The sequence below is a fragment of the Periplaneta americana genome, chromosome 16 (assembly GCF_040183065.1).
Source record: "Periplaneta americana isolate PAMFEO1 chromosome 16, P.americana_PAMFEO1_priV1, whole genome shotgun sequence".
In the NCBI taxonomy this organism is placed as follows: Eukaryota; Metazoa; Arthropoda; class Insecta; order Blattodea; family Blattidae; genus Periplaneta; species Periplaneta americana.
The window spans coordinates 152,267,555-152,288,506 of record NC_091132.1 but is presented as its reverse complement, the minus strand read 5'-3'; the positions used below and the strand labels follow the sequence as shown (position 1 = coordinate 152,288,506).

General features: G+C 36.6%; 1 protein-coding gene across 3 annotated transcripts in view; it reads left to right on the top strand.

The window, feature by feature from the left end:
- The window catches only part of LOC138691355 (zinc finger protein 235-like), a 35,313-nt gene that overhangs the window by 4,824 nt on the left and 9,537 nt on the right, over positions 1–20,952 (top strand). For 2 of the 3 annotated variants that reach the window (XM_069813256.1, XM_069813257.1), the window contains one exon: positions 8,906–9,043. In XM_069813256.1, the coding sequence (XP_069669357.1) occupies positions 8,906–9,043 (138 nt within the window). Of the gene's footprint in view, positions 1–8,905; positions 9,044–11,756; positions 15,122–20,952 lie in introns of those variants that run through there. The other variant, XM_069813258.1, reaches the window with a different exon arrangement.

The following is a 20,952-nucleotide window of genomic DNA, read 5'->3' as shown; positions in this document are numbered from 1 at the left end:
TTTAATATCTAATGCAGAATGCACAAACATAATCTTCCACTATTATAGTGGTGTTAGTACTAAAAATAAACTATCCTTCATGTTATAATGATGTAAATGGCTGTTTACATTTACGTAGTGGAAGGCAGGCATCGCTTTAAAACACTTTTTCGTGTATATTGTAGTATTCTCTCTTTGTATGAACTAGCAGTAATCACTCATCATAGATTGATCCCATCTCCCTTTATAACGCTGTTCCATCTGTAAAATGTCTTGATGAAAGCGTTCCCTTTGTTCGTCACTCACTGCACACAAGTTTTTAGGAAAGAAATCTAAATGAGAATGTAGGAAGTGAATTTGACAGACATCCTGTATCCAAAATTCTTATAATTTTGAAAAAGATTCTGAACTAGTTCGTCATGATTTTCTTCCTTCTTGTTGCCGAGGGACTCATTCGCAACACTTTAAAATGAGTCCCATGCTGCACGTTCCTTTGGAGTTAATTTTTTCTAAAAAAAATTGGTCACCCATCACTTTTTTAATCTGAGGTCCAATGAATATTCCTTCTTTTAATTTTGTATCACTCAAACTAGGGAATATTCTTCTTAGATATTTCAGACCTTCGCCTGTTGTGTCCATACCTTTCATAAAGTTCTTCATGAGCCCTAATTTAATGTGTAAAGGATGGAGATATATTTTTGTGGGTCAACTAAAGGTTTAAATTTTACATTATGTTTCCCAGGAGTGAAATCTTCTCTTCTTGGCCATTCCTTGACTGTATAGTGATGTTGAGAACCTCGGCTGTCCCAAAGGCACAGGAAAAAGGATATTTAGTGAATCCACTCTGCATTCCATGTAGAAGACTTTAAGATCCCGCAAATATGCCAACAATGGTTTTCATATTTTAATGGCTTGAAGAATACGACACATGTTTTTGTACTATATGTTTCTTTCATTGCTGCGCTGTATGCTACAGATATGGAGGGAAGTTTATTGCAATTGTGTAACAAAATGGCTTTCAGACTAATTTTAGATAAATAAGCGCCGCTCTTCAGCATTATGTGTAATACCTAGTTTTAATCAGTCCATTTACATCGCTGCATGCACAAACTCCAGAACCTGTAACTATGAAAAATGGTAGATCCTTATTTATGTTTCTAAATACTGAAACATTAGCATCTTTATCCAGCACCTTCCATTCCTGAAGACGAGATCCTAGAAGCTCAGTCAGATGTTTAGTTAAGTACAAATCACGTATACCAATCATTGAGTTCTACCTATGTTATTAAATGTGGCTTTTCTTCTCTCTATTCATCTGGGATGTAGACGTCATCCCTTGGTGTAGAGGGCTGCACATCATCAGATGACGTTATGTCAGATTCCGATTCTTCTTGGTATGTAGAAGGTGGAATGGGAACAGGTAAATTTTCTCCGTGAGGTATTGGTCTTATAGCTGACGGGAGATTAGGATACTGAATGAGTCTCTTATTTTTTTAAGAAAATCCAGTAACATTGATTAAGCAGAAATAACAATCATCTTAGTGGTTTTTTTGCTCACACCATACCATTGGTTCGGAAAGTTTTTAAAACTATGCCTTTGCTTCTTCATTTCATTTCACACAGAACAGCTCACACTACTAACAAAACCTCTACACTCGAACTAAACAAAGTACAGACTGTCTCTGTTTTCATTACCAGGTACCCTATAAGTCTATCTTATCTTTCAAGTATCAACAAACCATGATTCAGATGTGTCAAGTGAAGAGGGACTTGGCATAATGGATAGAAACCAAAGAAGCGCTGCTACATATATACTAGGTATTGAAAAATGTGTATAAATTCTATATTTACAACATTAAATTATTGAAATTTATTTCATGTGTACCTTGTTAAATTGGAATACGTATGCATATATCAAAATTAAACGTTGGCACCTGTGGCTTCCACCAATTTCCTCAAGCGGCCGGTAATGGAATCCACAGTCTTCTGGAGGAAGTTGCGTGGGGCATTGGTGATAATGCCCCGAATCTGTGATTCCAATTCTTTATCGTCTCTGGACGGATTTGGCATTCCTTCCTTTCTCCATATGGCACCATCTCGAACGAAAACAACGGAAATCCACACTTCATAGCGAGCAGCAATCTGCGCACTCTCGCGAACAAATAGGTGATCGACCATCTTTGCTATTGTTGCGCGAACTGCCCCTCACGGCCATCATCTATACTACGGACGAACTGAAGTTCAAATTCTATTTAATGATTTATATATACACACAAATTTCATTATGATTCCATCGATATTAAAAATTATACAGTCAATTAATAATACCTAGTTACTTCCCGCCCGCACTGTATTTATGGCTATTCATAAAATATAACATTGTTGCAGTGCTCAGAAACTTGACGTGAAGGGCAAAATCTGATTACATATTCGTAATCAGCGCATCAGACTTGGTAATAATCAGCATTCTGTTTGTCGGCACAAAAAATGTTGTAGACTAGTGTAATTATTAATATTCAATAGTAGTCAATGCAACTTTCATTTATCAACTCTCTGTACTGTATGAATCATGGCTACTGTAACAGGTTACGATTTTATACATGTTTCATGACTTACTCTACAGTACAGAATTTAAATAATAATATAGCCAATAAGAAGTTGTCTTACATATGCAAAATCATTACCAACTGCTGTTGAGTAGTTAGAATAGTATTAACGATAGTTAAAGTTAAGTGTTGGTTATTTTAAACAAAATTGTGTTGGAAAAATGGAAAACATCTTAACAAAACGTTAAAAATAAACCAGCTGTTAATTTAACATTTGTTAAGCCAAATTAAACATTACTTGGAAAAACTGGCCATTAGTCTCCTAGGCAATGACGCTGGCAATAATGGCATTACTTTGTTAGGTAATGATACTGATACGCGTGGCTAACAGAGAAAAACAGGCTACGGCGCAACATCACATTCTTATTCTTAATATTGCGAACTTTGTTTTTGATACAGTAATTCCTTTATTAAAAAAAAAAAGATTGAACATGTATTTATATTAGGCGATTGTCACGATGGCTATGGCTAAACCAAGATAACCATGTAACTCTGATTCGCTCCGTAGCCTATATTTTTCGTTGATCACGACTAATATTGATCTATGTCGTAACGTAACGTCTACAAAGGGCGAAAAATTCTAGATACACAACAACCATGACTTTAATTTTAGACTAAAAAGCAGAAATGATCAGAAAATGTACTGATTGTGTTCCCAGCTCTGCAACTTGCGTAAGTGGTTCGGAATTCGAGTGTAAGATATAGATATTTAAAGTGGGAAATCATAATCATCATCCAGGACGAGCATCAACTGAAGTCAGAAATACAATCTCTATTATCAGACTATGGGCACTGGATAACCCGAATCAACCACCATCAACAAATTGTAGCAGAAGAGTAAGTAATGTTACAAGTGAAGAAGCAGTCGTTTTAGTGCCATAGAGACAGGCATTGCTCAGAACAGACAACAAAATCGCAGAAGATCGTCTGTATCCAGAACACTGCAAGATCTCAAGATATAGTAGGCCTACTACCACCTTACAATGTAACACAAAATAGCGAGCAGTTCTTAAGGTATGATTCTAGCCTTGAAGGTTCCGTAGGACATTGATATTTGTCACCGATGACACATTACGATTTCTTTGTCAGAGTCGCGTGATACTGGAGGTCGGAACGTTCAAAGCGTGCCAACTATGTTTTACCTATACTATGTTTTACTGTGGTTACCTACAATTAAACTGACGGTGTTCAGCATGGCACAGCACGGACTGTAATGATCGTAGGAGTGTGAAACCTCGTAGATATGCTAATTAACTAAGGCGTTCGCGAATTATGCCAAAAAAAAATAATTAGTTCAAAGTCTCGCCATCAGGTGAAAATATGGCGCTGTAAGCAGTCAGAACGTGCAATTTTCTGTAACTCTGACGTCAGTATGTTCTTTCGGGACCCTTCGCTTATTGTGACGGTGTCGTGTATAGTTCCTGGGGTAGCTCAGTCGGAAGAGCGTTCCCGCGCTAAGCGAAGGGTCCCGGGATCGATACCCGGCCCCGGAACAATTTTTCCTTGAAATTATTCAAACCTGCTTTACAGGGAGCTACTACCTGAAAGCCAGATTTGTATAATACATTCGTTACTGGAGGTACGTTAACAGAAAGCCACAATTTAAGTAACACAAGTATTTGTGTGCACTCATAGTTGAGTTCTAGCGTCTTGTCAGCTCATTTGAATCGTGTGGATACAAAGGAAAAATTGTGACGGTGTTGTGTATAGTTCCTGGTGTAGCTCAGTCGGAAGAGCATTCGCGCGCTAAGCGAAGGGTCCCGGGATCGATACTCGGCCCGGGAACATTTTTTCCTTGAAATTATTCAATATTAATTTTGTGAGAATGGATTTGTGATAACTCATATCTGCATTCTGAACGTATCACAATTCTCGCTTCATGATTTCAACATATTTCACTTCTATCTAAATTATCAATAACGATCAACATCTCGATAAGGAATTACAAACTAATTTGTAGCGCGTACATCAACACTAGCCAATGGAAGAACATGTTTGATTTGGTACGATGGTATGGTAGGTGGTAGAAATTCACTCTTATGTTTTCTTCAGTATTTTTCTCATCTATACTGTAGTATAGTTTACTATCTTTATACACAATATAATCTTGAGCCAGAAATTACCTTAACAGATTTTGAAATCGCGACAATGAATGGTATGGGAGCTGCTTTTTCCAATGCAGCTCTGAAGGGATGCCTTTTCCATTTTGTACAATATATTTGGAAAAAACTTGTCAATGAAAGCCTAAATTGTGATTTAATTGTTAGAAATGAAATCCGACAATTGATTACGCTGCCATTTATACATTTGGATGACTTGGAAGAGATATTCGATAACATTAGTGATGTAGTTGAACCTGTAGCAAATTACATTGAGAGAATTTATTTGAGAGGAGTCCTCAAGAGAGAAACAGCACCCATTCCTCTGCATTTTCCTCCAAATACATGGAATATCCTTGAATCTCTCTTAAGCCATTTTAGAGAACAACAAGCGCAGTCGAAGGATGGCATTGCAACTTTCTGAGGATGATTTTAATTCGTCATGCTAAAATTTGGAATTTTTTTAACCGTAGAGAAACGCCAGGCAGATAATCATGTTTCATTACTCAGCTCTTGGCAAGATACCATAGAGTTCGATAGCCAGTAAAAATGTTTTATCACAAATCTACGCCAGATTGAAGTTATGGTTTCTGTCGGCAATATAATGAACGAGAAGAACTTGCAAATTACTCAAGAGCTATACGTTATAGACTATAGTTGGAGTGCGAAGAAATCGGAAATGAAAACAATAATAATTGAAACTTTTACAACTTGTTTGTGCGGAAAAAAGGGGTTAATTCCTGTTTAATAATAGTAAATTCTGTGATAATTAAGACCATTTTTGTCAATAAAGTGTCGCATATTTAGTGGACATATTCATGAATAGTCATAGAAAAATTGTTATAGTCGTTTTCAAGTTTAGCCATGGGGAACGATTAGACATTATTTACTTTGACATTTTGGTTGTAGACCATTATTCTGCCAGTAGATCTAAAAATGTATACCTTTCTAACTTAGACGTTTTTCTCTTAGATCTTCTGGCAGGGGATTTGGTATGACATAGCAAATATTTAAATTTGTAATAATTGATTATATTGTCTAATAATGATCATAAAGTGGAATTTGTGTACTTTCGTGTGCACTATGCTTTGCACTTACAGGTACCTAAGAAATTTGTTACATTTCTTCATTACCCACTTTTAACACTTTATATCACTTAATAATACAGTTAAAATAATCACTTACATGTGTTAAAACGTAAATAATATATTTGTAAATTACTTAGTTGACTAGTTTCAGCTTAGTATCAGCCAACTTCAGAACCAGTGAGGCAGAACCAGTGAGGTCTTTATTTCTTCCTATTTTTCTAGGGTGTGCGTTTGTGTTAGTTAGTGTGGAATCTTCTGTTATGGAAACTTTAATTTGGAAAGCTAGCTGACTCCTCCCACTATAGGAACACCACTAAATACGTTATAGATAAGGTGATCGCTTTGCTCATGCTCGACGTTAACATTAAAAGATACAGTAAAAGAAGAAAGATATTCATTTTAACTTATACATGAAAATACAAACTTAAATAAGAATTATTTTAGCATCTAAATATATACACTTACATAAATCTAAGGAGAAGTTTTTTAATAATGCATACAAATACAAGAGTAAATAATTACAATGGTAACTCCTCTAAAGAAAATATTTGTTTTAACATTAACGACAAAAATATGTTTAAGTTATTAAGACTGATACCATGGATAAATATATAGGATGCGAAACTTACTGAGTTTCCCGTAACACATGCTAGAGGCGCTAATGTAGAAATTGATCTTGCTGCCAAATATTGGCCAATGGAGAACTTATTACATCTAGCAGCGAACCCAGTAGCAAAAAGAAAAACTAATTACTCCATGCAAGCAGCGCACCTGATGACGAAAATGTTAAACTATGCAGAAAGTATTCCCTCCCACCCTCATCTCGATTCTCAAACTAACTCAATTTAAAATAAAACATTCACATTTTATTCCTCACAGCATCTTCAACTGAAAATTCTTACCAGAGCCAACAGGAAGGTAAAAGAGACGATATATTTTACACTACCCAATTAAAATATAACCAAAAAGAGACAGAAAATAAAGCAAAAGGTTAGATAATTGGGACTGTATTCTTTGGATATTCAGTGTACAGCCAATGGGAAAGTCTGCAAAAACTACTTAGATACTTCAATTTATTATATTACTATTACTTTACAATACATTCGAGAACACTATTTTTACAACGTCCATAAACATCACTGTTTAACACAAACTGCTTATATACACCCGTTGGTATCACTTTATGTCCACTTATTATCAAGTTTGTGGCTGCCATCTTGTCTTCTCGAGCTATGTCTCGGACGAACGGGTAAATAGAGAACTTTGGGTAATCTACCCAACACGTAGTTCTAATGTTCACCACCTACAACGTCGGGCGCTGATAATCTTATTTGATCCCCTGCTGTTAGATGGTGCTGAAAACAGTTTCGCATCCTATTAGGTATATATTAATCTTTGCTGATACCATTTCATAATACATTTACTCAGACAAAAAATTAAGTTGAGACTTGTAGGAAATCTGCTGCGTGTTCCTTCAAGGCTTAAAGACAAGTACATCATTCCCATAATATACCGGTAGTATTAAAATAGTAAATAATGTTTGTACTTACCCTGTTGCTTCTACGAGTCCCTGAGTTCATTGCTCGGAAGTGGTTGGACAGTCGAGGTAGGGGCGGACAAAGAAGACCAATAATGCAGTACACAGTAAACAGATCTTCGAGTGGCTAATGTTTTTACCCCATTTATGAACAACGAAGGAACTCCACTGTATGTGTGTTCTGAAATTCGGTTGTATTTTGAGGATGTCTTGTGGGTGTGTTTTTATGTATCTATATATTTCGTATTCTAGAGTCGACGGCAGTTGGGAAGGTGGTCGTCTGCTGGTGTTTGCATCGAGAGAGACAGATAGAGAGAGCAAGGCAGCGTACACTAACGGTTTTATGATCGTGTAAGCGAACTTTCTAACGACGGGATAAGTCAGAACCAAAGATATAACAAATCGACAAACTTAGAAATAGTTCCGCTAGTTTTCAATAGGTAACACCATTATTGGGGAGATTAAAAAAGGTACCGGGGAAAATGATGATTATATTAAGCATAAATTATTATCATAATTGACAATTTCAGGGGTTTGCAGCTAAATCCGGTGTTGTTTTACAGTAAGCAGAGGAGAATGAAATATTGAATTCTACGAGTATAATGCGGGTATATTTATGTACGACTGGCAACACTGACTATTATCTTCGTCATCTATTCATAGAAGTAATAACTAAAGAAGTCACACTTACACCGACAAATTATCGATCACTATCGATTACTGGGTCAGGTATCTCTGAACGCCAGTGTACAACATTGCCATATCGTACTTCACGCGCGCGCACGAGACAAATAGCACAGGATAGAATTTAAATTCTCAAAAGACAATAATGACCTTAGCCGCTGATTACTGTAAGCATGACACCAAACAAACCCTACTGCCTTCACTAACAGTCATTATTTGCACGGTTCGCAAACCCACATCGCATGCTTCTGCAGTCGTTTCTTATGCGTTGGCAACATTGCAGCCGTCAGCATGATGGCCGGAAGCGTTCTTCTCGTCAACGTTCTTAAAATAATTATTACACACCTTAAACACTATTTCCCGAGTCCGCCTGTGCAATACTTGTCTTTTTACAGTTTCTCCTTCCATTTACACAAACACAGTATATATCAATTTTACTTATTCAATGTATTGAAACGCTCGCACGTGAACAAATTAACTTGGGAAGCACTTGTTACAGACTAACTCCGATTGGTTCTACTGTACAAGCTTGTGACGTGACATGTCAGAAATGCTATGGCGTATACAGCAGACTACCGTCTTCCGAGCTGCCGTTGACTCCAATGTGTTTAGTTTCTGGTTTTGCAGTTGGATATGTAGAATTTTCATGTCTCTGTCTATATTGCTGTAGCTGTGGTTGGTGTTTGTGATGTGTTCTCCATATGTGGAGCTATTGTGTGATTTGGTTTGGTAATGTTTCTTAGTAACTTAATCCGTTAATATGTGGATTTGTATTTGTATTTTTTCGCTCATAATATTCCTGCGCTACAGATAATAACCAAGTACTGACTATATTGAATCAGATTTCTACATGTAAGACTTGAAATCATGGTCTAAACTGCAGTTATAATTTTTTATGTTTGTGATCTCTAGGAAGTGAATGTACTGAACATGCTCTCAATAGAGATAAAGACGGAATGCGAGGACAACCCCTATGATGTCATATCAGAGGTCAAATCTGAAGAAAGTCAAGATCTGATTACTTTACCTAAGGTAAAGTGTGAAACTGAGGTGAGTTTGGCTTATGCCTTCTGCTGGATCTTTTTCTCCCAATAACTTACCTTCAGTCCTTCAATCTCGTCATCTACAGACACCATCTGTATACACTCTCCCTAAGTTGTTATGAGAAATCTATTAATATCTTCAGCAGGGGCGGATGCAAGGGGGAGGATTAAGGGGATATATCCCCTCCCGAAATTTTGAGAAAAATACGAAACAAGAAACAAAAATAATATTAATTTTAATTTGTGAATGTACATAGGAATTAGAGAGCTTTCCACTTAAATTCTCTTTGCTAAAGTGCTAAATTCCAAGAACTGCAGGAAGACAAACACAGCGTTCTTACTTCAAGACAGAGAGTCATGAAGAGTATTTTAGGCTTTTAATTTTCCTTCTCTCCTTAGACTATTTCATTAGTCAGCTCAAGGACGGGTTTTTAAATCATAAGGGAATCCTAAAGTCCATACAAACTTTTCTGCCTAAAAACATAGTGCGAGCATCAGATGAAGATTTAGAAACTGCTGTTCAGGCTATAGTAAATCAGTGGCCCAATGATGTTGAAGCATCACCAGAATCTTTCTTCAATGAATTGAAGATGTGGAGAAGAAATTTCCTTGATCAGAAAAATCTTCACCTAATACCTACTGTTTTTATATCATCTTTGAACAGGTGTAATGAAATTATTTTTCCCTGCACTCGCAAGGCGCTGAAACTTTTCTGCATGTTACCTGTAACTACAGCAACACAGAACGGTCGTTCTCAACATTGCGGTATTTGAAGACTTACTTGAGGAGCACGATGGGAGCAGACAGATTAAATGGACTGGCCTTGAAATATATACATAAAAATGTAGAAGTAAAAGCTCATCAAGTACTGGATGAAATGTCTAAGAAGCCTCGTCGCCTTTTTCTGTAAATGTCATTCTGTCATTGTTTTTGTATTGCAGTCATTGTAAATGTTAAAATTAAAAAAAAAATTATGGTTTATTTAACAACGCTCGCAATTGCCGAGGTTATATCTGCGTCGCCGGTGTGCCGAAATTTTTTCCCTCAAGACTTCTTTTACATGCCAGCAAATCGACTGATATGAGGCCTGTCGCATTTAAACACATTTAAATGCCATCGAGCTGCCTTGGGGTAGAACCCGCAACTTCGAGCACAGAAGGCTATACCGACCACGCTACTCAGGCCAGTTTGTATATGTTTGTGACTCGGAAACAAATTGTGAATATATAAACTTATTTCTCATTACTCCATTTTTACTATCTCCTCAAATCCCTCCCCGAAAAAAAATCCTGCGTCCGCCCCTGATCTTCAGTACCCTAATAATTGATTATTTCTTCGATCTAGTAAATCCTAGATTTGAACTGTAATTTCCTTCTTTCATTTTGAAATGAATTAACTGTCAGTTCTTAACTTTTTGAATCTATAGAACATGTTGAAGTAATTGGAATGAATTGTTAAATTTTGACTTGCGATTTTTTTTTCTGAAATCTGGAAACTTTAGATATTTTGCCATCACTATGTAAACAGTGTCTTTTGTTCTGCTGTATGAGAGAGGTATTGTATTCTCCGAATGTTTTTGTTTCTTCTCTAAGTTACGGTATTTTACATAAATGAAGAGTAACGTATATACAAGGGTGTTAAAGAAAAGTATCCAATATTTTAGGAGGTGTTAGTATGCATCAAACAAGAAAATAATATCTAATAAACATGGGTCCTATGACACATAATTTCTGAGATCTGAACACTTGTTCGTAGGAGGTGCTCAATATGACGTCCATTCATGGCAATGCATTCCTCTGCTCTTCGGCGTAAGGAATTACGCACTCTTTGAAATTTACCTGGTTGTTCTTGATAACCAAAAGTCTAGGGGATTTAGGTTTGGGGAACGAACAGGCCAAGGTGTGGAGCCTCCCCGATCAATCCAGCGGTCCTGAAATATCAGCGTCGAGTGTTCACGCACATTGCGGAGAAAATGTGCTGGTGTGCCATCATGCATGAACCACATCTGTAGTCTTTGCTGACATTGCACATACTCCAGCAAGATAGGCAATACATTAATTAGAAAGTCCTGATAACGAGCCCCAATTAATCTCTGTGGTAGCGCGTATGACCGTTAATCTATCGCCAAGAATGCCTATCCATACGTTTATTGAAAATCGGTGCTGATGCCATATTTCTTCAAATGCATGGGAATTTTCATCAGCCCAAACATGCTGATTACGAAATTTCACAACACCATCTCTGCTGAACCCCGCTCATATCCGCAATGAAACTTTTGTTTTCGGTATTCCTTGCGACGTATCAGTTTTCCATCAACTACGGTATGATTATTTGGTAGTCTGCTGTATTGTAGGACAGAAAACTGCATTACCATAAATGGACGTCACATTGAGCACCTGCTGTGAACAAGTCTTCTGATCTCAGAAATTGTGTTCTAGGATCCATGTTTATTAGACATTTTTTTCTTGTTTCGATGCATACTTTCACCTCTTAAAATATTGGATAATTTTTAACACCCTGTAATAACATTACTTTACTAATTCTATTAAACTGTTTGTGATAAAACATTGTAACTGTATTTGAAATGTAATATTTAAATCAGTGATGAAATTCCAGAGAATGTGCAGTAAAATAAAAATAACTTTATCCCGGAAAACACTAAAAGAGACCCAACTAAATTTCTATAAAGGAATGGCATTCCCTGTTCTTATGTATGGCAGCGAAAACTGGGCATTGACTCGACCAGAAAGAAGAAGGCTAGAGGCTGCAGAGATGAGATTTTTCAGATCAGTGGGAGGTTACACTCTATTGGACCAGAAAAGAAGCACAGACATAAGACGGAGCTGGGAATTTTCAACTTAAACGACAGATTAGCAAGACAAAAGAAAAACTGGAAATAACATATGAAGACAGATTCCCCCCAAAAAAATACTGAACTACAGACCGGAACGAAGGAAGAATGTCGGAAGACCTCGCAGTAGATGGGAGGACACTTTCCAAGAGGAAGGAACAGGCCATCAGGCCTAAACCTTGAAGATGATGATGATGATGATGATGATGATGATGATGATGATGATAATGATGATGATGAAATCGGTGATGCCTATGAAATTTAATGATTGGTACTATGATGTAGACGATGTAATTAAAAACTATATTATTCTTAGTGTTATTATATAGTCTTAATTTTTAGTTATTATGAACCACACTCTAGACCAGTGGTCGTCAGCACTCGTTGAAATGGATTCCGGGTAAGTAATGTATCGTAACATGCACTGTTGTACAGAAGAGAGAGGGAGAAAGATGCTGTAACTGATGCGGACGATCAGTCGGGACCAGTCATTAGCTGTAGATGAGGACGCTATTTCTCGCAATGTTAACCCTGCGTAACTGTGTCTCAAGACTGCAACATCTTTAGAGTGGCCGGTCTCTCATCCTACCAATATATTCTTTCTTTTTAGTTTTATTTCATGTTATGTTTGTGGGTAAGATAGCTGACTTAAATTTTGAGATATCTTGCGTTCAAATTAAGGACAGGTAGGTACCAGGTCTTGGGTTCGAGCCTGTTATTGCATTACAAATTGTTTAATTCCGTGTCCCATTCATTGTTAACTGTAAATACTTATAAATTGTGAAGAGATGAGAGAGTATTATTTTTAAGTTCATGGACTTTCATAATATATACAGGAGGATTCTATAGAATGTTTTGCCTGAGGTCTGGCTTCAAATCTTGTCATTCCAATGAGAATTTTTTCCTAAATTCTTAATATGTGGTAACTAGATAAAAGAAAGATTTATGGGCCTACTCCGTTGTGTGGATTCACATTTCAATTAGTTACATTTTGGTAAAGGATCCTAGGTTCAAATCTGTCATTCCACTTTAGGCTTTAACTCAAGCCTCATTCTCCATATTTTGTAAGGGCAACGAAACTTGAAAAAGTATACCGTGTCCCTTTCAAACTTCCCACATTTTAATTAATCACTGGAGTCATCAAATGAGTCTGGTAAGAAAAGAAAGAGAATCTCAAAGAATTATTTAATTTGTTCCAAATTAATTCATCTGTCACATGTTCGGCAACAATGGCATAAAACAAAATGGCGACTCTGCAACAACGTGCACAAACTGTTTTCTGGTATGCAGAGACGAAATAAATAATTACCTGTGCAAAGAAATTACAGAAGAGAATATGGAGAAAATGCGCCTGATGGGAAAATCATTAAGGCTTGGTGTGAGAAGTTTCTGGTGACTGGAAGTCTGAACAAACAATCCGGAGGTTCTCGTCGACATGTCTCAGATGAGAAAATTGAAGAAATTAGAGCAGGATTTCAGAGAATTCCTAAAAACATCAATTCGCCATTCTTTCCGACGGTTCAATGTGCCGAGGTCAACTGTGCATCGAGTGCTTCATAAGCAACTTCGTTTTTACTCTACAAGAGGTAAATTATTCAACAATTAAAACCACATGACAGGCCACTGAAATGCTGGATCGTATTGACAGTGACCTTCAATTTCTTGAAAACCTTTGCTTTCAGACGAGGCAATGTTTCGTGCATCAAGATCTGTCAATGTAAGAATCTGGGGTACACAATATTCACACGTCTACCGTGAACATGTCCGGGATAGCCCAATAGTAAAAGTTTAGTGCGATCTGATAATGAACAGGATTATCGGTCCTTTTTTCTTCCATGAGGAGTCAATAACTGGCACAGTATACCAAAACATGTCGGAACAGTTCTTGTACCACCAGGTAGCTGATCTGCAACCTCAAGTAATCTTTCAACAAGACGAAGCCTCCTCATATTGGAGCCTGGATGTTCGGAATTCCCTGACAGAAACCTTCACTGGATTGAACGAGGCGGACCAATTTGGTGGCCACCACGTTCGCCAGACATCACCCCACTGGACTTCTTTCTCTGGGGCTGTGTAAAAGACCATGTGTTTGCGACTATACTACAAGATATTCCAGTTTTACGGACTCGTATCTGTGACACAATATTGTAACAGTATCAGTGGACTTGTTGGACAGAACGTGGAACGAAATCGAATACAGATTTGATGTTCGTGCTACCAATAATGTACATGTAGGAGGTGTATTAGTGTGTGACAATGAAACTTCTTGGAGTTTCTCTTTCTTTTAATACCTGTCTCATTTCATAATTCTGCATATTTTTGTTAGCAATGATTAATTGAAATGTGGGACCTTTGAAAGGGATGCATTGTATTTTTTTCTACAATACAATATAATGTTCAGCGTCTAGCTCGTGTTCACTTCCTGAATCATCTTCTCTCGCCTCTATGATATAGTCTTCCTCAGCGTCTGATTCGTTATTTGATACTGGTTCATGTTCGGAATACGAATACTTTCTAGTAGCCTCTAAATTCGACTTTCTTGTTCATAATTCATTACATCTAGAAGAACTTACATAATAATAATAATAATAATAATAATAATAATAATAATAATAATAATAATAATAATAATAATAATAACAATAATGTGATGAACGTGAGACTGGCCTATATCCTATGTTATTATATTTCATTAATATGCTATTTTACACTTTACCTCCTTATAATTATCATTATTGTAATTAAATTAACACAATATGAACATTATTATATAAAATTGTATTTATATATATGGAAGTTATATATACCTGCTTGTCTATTTCCAAGTTACGACAACAGTGTTGTCGATCTATGACACCGAATCGCCTTACTTGAAAAAGGGATCTTTTGTTAACTGGCCTTGCTCTTTTATGTAAAGGGAAATAAAATAGAAAGCTATACAAAATAACAACCCCTGTCCTTGAGTGGATGGGGAAAGAACAGTAAATTTATTCTAAGGTTGGTCTCTGACACCGTGCCACACTAACGCAACGTTAAACATTATTATGTCGAAGCTTCTATGATAATCGCGCTGTAATTTTTAGGATTCATAGATAAATGACTAAGGAAAGCATAGAGAAAAATTCGAAATCAACATCTTTTTTGGAAAGTGAAAAAGAAAAAACTAACTTCGAAGTGCTCTGCTCACAATAAACATTGACACCCTCAAAAGTTGGTAAGCGGCAAACTTGTTTATTTTTCGACAATTTAAAAGAATGGAAATTAGTTTTAAAAGTGGTTGCAATTCAAAATCTTTACTATAGTTTCCGTGTTACGGCGAGTTAAAGAAAGGAGTATTTTCGAATTATATTTTTAGGTTATTGACATTATAAATGGACATACTGAGTATTTATTAATTATATAAAATATACTTATTTAAATGAATAGGTGAACACTGTGTGCTTCATTGACCTATTATTGCTGACTAATTTATGGCACTCATGAAACCCCGCCACTGGTATACTGCATACCCACCAGCAGCCACGGATGCACTATCGTGCTTGAGGGTAAGAGACACTAGTCCGAGAGAACACTGTGCTCATGACCGCTTCTGTAGAGTTATAATTTTCTACACCTAAAATTTAAGTTCAAGGTCATTCTTCTTTAATGGGAGAGAAAGTCATTGTTTTGTATGATCAAATATGTCAACGTAATCCTTTCTATTAACCGAATAAAACATGCAAATAGTGGAGTTGTCCAGTTGTACCCAATATGGAAATCTTATATTATATCTAGATCTACAAAATTAAAATCTTTAATAGTAACGTGAAATCAGTCTTATTATATGGCTGTGAGACATGGAAAACAAGTAAAATTATACAAAATAAACTGCAAACATTTGTTAATAGATGTTTACGAAGAATTAAAAAAATTAGATGTACCAGATATAATCACAAACTCAGAACTGTGGAAGATAACAAATCAGAAAGAAATCACAATAGAAATCAAAAGACGAAAGTGGAATTGGATAGGGGACACAATCAGGAAAGAAGATGGAACAGTAGAAAGAATGGCTTTGGATTGAAACCCCCAGGGTAGTAGAACAAGAGTAAGGCCAAAAAATACATGGAAGAGAATAGTTTTGGAGGAAATTGCTAGGGAGGGGAAAACATGGAGCGAAGTGAAGAAGTTGGGTAGAAATAGGGTCCGATGGAGGCACTTTGGGAATGCCCCTTGCTCCTCATGAGGAAATACAGGAGTTTGCTTGAATCCTTTATATTGCAGAATAAAGTAACCACTGAAAAAATAGAAATATCGGGTAAAAGTGTGTTATGAACGGCTTATAGGAATAAGTCACATTTCAAATAAGGAAATCGACAATACGCGCTTGTATTGCCACCTGTTAAAAACACTGGTATCGGCGGTCGCGCGGATTGCAATTGTAATCCACTATAAAACATATATATATTACTGCATAGAAAAGAGTCACAATTACATCCAAATACTCCTGACATCAGAGCTAAACTTTAAAAATAAGGTACTGAAAATTTTACGCTATCAGCATTGAAAGTAGAATGTGATGACGTGATAAACAGAAGTGGATTATAAATGTATGCCTACTGGATGGTTAGAAGGCTTTTGAGGCTTATCCTACCCAAAAAAATTTGATTAATCATACCTAGTAACAGTAGGTCTATAAGTTTCTTAATAACGATATATCGTAACACTTGATTGAACTCCGATCCTTCCATAAATCAAGTTCACTGTTGGCAGTCATTCCAGGATGCAGAGTTCAGTGCGAGGCTTGTGGCAAAAGCCTCTAAAGGCATGACTACGACCTAAACTCGCAAGCTTGAGGGGGAACAGAGTTGGGGGTATAAATTCACTACATCTCCGTACGAAACGAAGTTAGCCTTCCTCCACCATAATAGGTCGCGCTATACTGGTGTTCTCTGAATGCGTTGCGTTGTTAGTTTAATCAACAGTGCATATATGTGTGTGTTACATATTATTTTTGTGTAAAACGGCTAATATTGAGAGAAAATTGAGTTCATTATTTGTTGAATTCAGAGAGAAACCGTTTTCAAGTTGGACATATCAAACAAAATGAGTTTACAAAGATAGGAGATCGACACCACATTTACATATTCAAATAGCGGATGGAGGAAGATAAAATAGAAATTTTCAATTTTCATGTGATAAGAAAATATCCTTGTCTAAATAGGAGACAAATATGTTATACTGTGTTGTTATACCTGTATTCCGTTTTGGGGTGAAAATGAATGTCATTATTTTCTTGTGGGTTCTGTGTCACAAACAATTTTGATAGAAAACCTGAGAAACATCTGCTCTATAAAAAGGTATGAGGCCAGCGGATTTTTTCAGCCTACCCAGTATATATACTTTAGCGTCACCATTCTTTTCAACAGCTGTATACTTTCACATAAAATATAAGGAATAGGTCTTAATAGTAACAGACACCATTTCAAGTTTGCATTTTCTCTGTATGAAGCTGCAATGGTCTTCCTGATTTTCTTTTAATAAAATAAATATTTGTTTTTTTTTTTTTGCTTAAAAATAAAGATTTACGAGTCTTGTTTTGTTTGCTGACCAGTATGTCCTACTACGTGCTTCAGTGTGGTCATGCCGATGAAACCAGGTACTATTTTAAAAGAAAATTGATCAAGATTCATTTCCCCTATTATTAGGTAACCTTTTCTGACATCCAGTTACATAAGAGGGTGTGATGTGTGACGTAGTAACAAATGAGGAACGTTTCATGACGTATATTCATCACATCTGATACTATTAATGATTAATGTACCAATGATAGAAATGCGCCAAGTATCCATTGAGGATTTTTTCATTGGTCGTCCGACGTACATTACGTCATCGTTTGATGAGGCTGTATGTATTAGATCTTTCCATACATTTCGTCAAAGATTAAAAAAAAAAAAAAAAAAAAAAAAAAAACCAATAATAAGCCATTTAGCTGGTATGTGTATCTAGTGTTTCCTACTTTAATTCAATATTGCAACTCTTGCTTTAGTCAAACACATAGGTTGTTGTTTTATTGCTCCTTTCTGTGTTGATGACTAGTTTAAAATACAGGTTGTATCTAAATTGTTATAACAAACTTCGGGAGATGATTCCTACGATTATAACAAATGAACATATGTCATGCTTTGTTACTGAGTTACATGCTAAAGCGATACAGAACGTACAATGACCATAAGCAGGAGATGCTACGGTATTACAGTACACAGATGGTACCGGTGGTCGAACACTCAACAACAACATGTGGTGTACAGGAGGGATGACACAGTTCTGTACGTGCAGCGAGTAGTGAAAGGTAATCAGAGCAAGTAGCTGGCTGCGTGTAAACATGGTGCATTATTCCAACCAAGAATAAGATGACATGGTGTTCATGGATTCGCCGGTCCATGTTAAGGCGTTGCAACGCATGTATTGCTGCGCATGGCGGACAGTTTCAGCATCCCCTGTGATGTTTGTGTTGTGTACGTGCTAATATCGCTTTACCATGTAAGTCAGTAACAATGCATTGTATGGCATAATATGTTCATAGGTCATTTTCCATTTCTTATGATCGTAGGAATCACCTCCCGAAGTTTGTTACAATAATTTAGATACACTCTGTATGTATAATGTTATCGGCAATTAATCTGGCGACAATTGCAACTAGCACCAAAGTATTATCTGATTAGTTATTGTCTACTCTGACTAGGCAGTGTGAATAATTACAACCTCTATGGACTGTATCCTCATAAAAGGCTATGTCCTAATTGTGTGGGTTTATATCATATATCATTTAGACATGTCAACTTTTGTTATTGGTTGACGAAATCCCGGTTCCCATGGTGCTTGTTTCTGTGATAGATTGCATTCTGAGAACGCTGATGGCAGCTCTGCGTGCTTGCTTGCTGGAAATTTTGCCTCCTGGTGGCTGTTTTGTTAGCTATCACGCTGGATTTCGAAATTAGGTTGCTTGCTATTTTTCGTGTTGGCTTGTATGCTGGAAACAAAGATGATGATAATAGCCTATAGTATCACCAATGCAATCTCACCACTGAACCGTGTTGCCATGTTCGTTGTTTTCCAACTAAATCTGTTTTTCTTTTCTGTATTCCTTAGTTAATAATGAATAGCAATTAAATAGCGGACTTCAGCTGTTTTACACTTGGATTTAATTACTTTATTGCGACATTTATTATTGTTACTGTAGGAGTTTAATTGTTTTCTACTCATAGTATAGTTTCTTTTTCATCATGAGTGTTGGCAACAGATGAAGCAGCAGATGATTTTCCAATTTGAACTGTGAAAATAGCCAGCTACGTTTGAATAGTAACCAAAATAGTAACAAACATGACAGCCAGCAGCGTACCCATCAGAGCACCTAGGTTGCTGGCCAGCACGGAAACAAGCACCGTGGGAACTAAGCTTAAGGAAGAACAGTTTCAGAAAAAAAAAATTGCACATGCTCAGGGCTCCAAAAGCAATGGTACAGTGGCGTTTAAAGATATCTGACCTATAATTTTCTGATCGTGTAAGCGAACATTCTAACACGAGATAAGTGAGAACCAAAGACATAACAAATTGACAAACTTGGAAGTAATTCCTATAGTTCTAAATAGGTGACTCTGTTATTGGGACGGGTAAAAAAGTGTTTGGGAAAACGTTGATGTAGATTAATTATAAATAACTCTCATAATTAACAATATTAGCGGATTCACGCTAAACTTAGAGCTTTTTACAATCATTACAGAGGGATGCAATTTTTAATTCTATAATGTGGGTTTATTGGCGCTTCCTCAGGTTGCGGATCGAGGAGACGGCCCCCAGATATGGAGGGTAGCTGTGAATATATTGAATAAGCAGTCGCGGACAGCCAATGAGGGGTGGTCTTCCAGCTTGGGGGTTGGGCGAAGGGCTAACAACCCATCACCGTAAAAAACATCTTGTTACGAAACCCCTAAATAAGGCGTAGATGGGAAGATAATATTAAACTGAATTTGAGGGAGGTGGGATGTGATAGAGTCTGGATTGGTCTTACTCAGGATAGGGACCAATGGCGGGCTTATGTGAGGGCGGCAACGAACCTCCGGGTTCCTTAAAAGCCAGTAAGTAAGTAAGTAAGTAAGTAAGTAAGTAAGTAAGTAAGTAAGTAAGTAAGTATAACGTGGGTTTATTTATGTACATGGCTACATAGACTGCTATCCTTTTCCTCCATATTCTCTCCGGGAATTTCTTTGCACTGCAATTATTGTTTTCGTCTCTGCATACCAGAAAACAGTTTGTGGGCGTTGCTGCGGAGTCGCTATTTTGTTTTATGCCATTGTTGCCCAACATATGACAGATGAATTAACTTCAAACAAATGAAATGACAATTCTTCGAGTTTCTTTTTCTTTTAATATCAGTCTTATTTCATAATTCCGCATACTTTGTTAGCAATGATTAATTAAAATGTGGGAGGTTTCAAAAGGACACTTTGTACTTCACTTTCAATTTTCTCACCTTTACACCTAAATATTTTACTTACACAATCTCTTACGATAGTGGACGTAGGCCTACAAAAGATTAAATTATTTTTTTTCTGTTTATAATATTGTCTGGTAATGGGGGCAAATTGAATTTCATTGCTTAACGTACTATTACCATTTTATCAGAATATGTGCAAGAATGAAATAATCTAATTTAAACCCCCGTTACCTACTGGGATATAAGATATTAGTAGATAAAATCTACTAAAATTCCATCTAAATGAGATAAAGAATGCTTCATATACAGGGTTATTTAATAGGTCTATTACATTTTGTGGCCGAAGAGTAAAATCCTTACACATTGTCTAGCTGAGGTGGATTTCCCTACATTTTCAACTCGATAATGAAATATTGCTTTAAAGGTCGTTTTTACAATAGTAGCCAGTTCTGTGTTGAAGAATTAGAAATGGAAGAAGATTAGGAAATATTAGCCCCAAGAACTATCTTCTGTTACTAAAATTTCTGATGGGACTCAGTAGGATTTAAATGCACACCTGTGGCATCAAAATTCGATGCACAATTCCTGT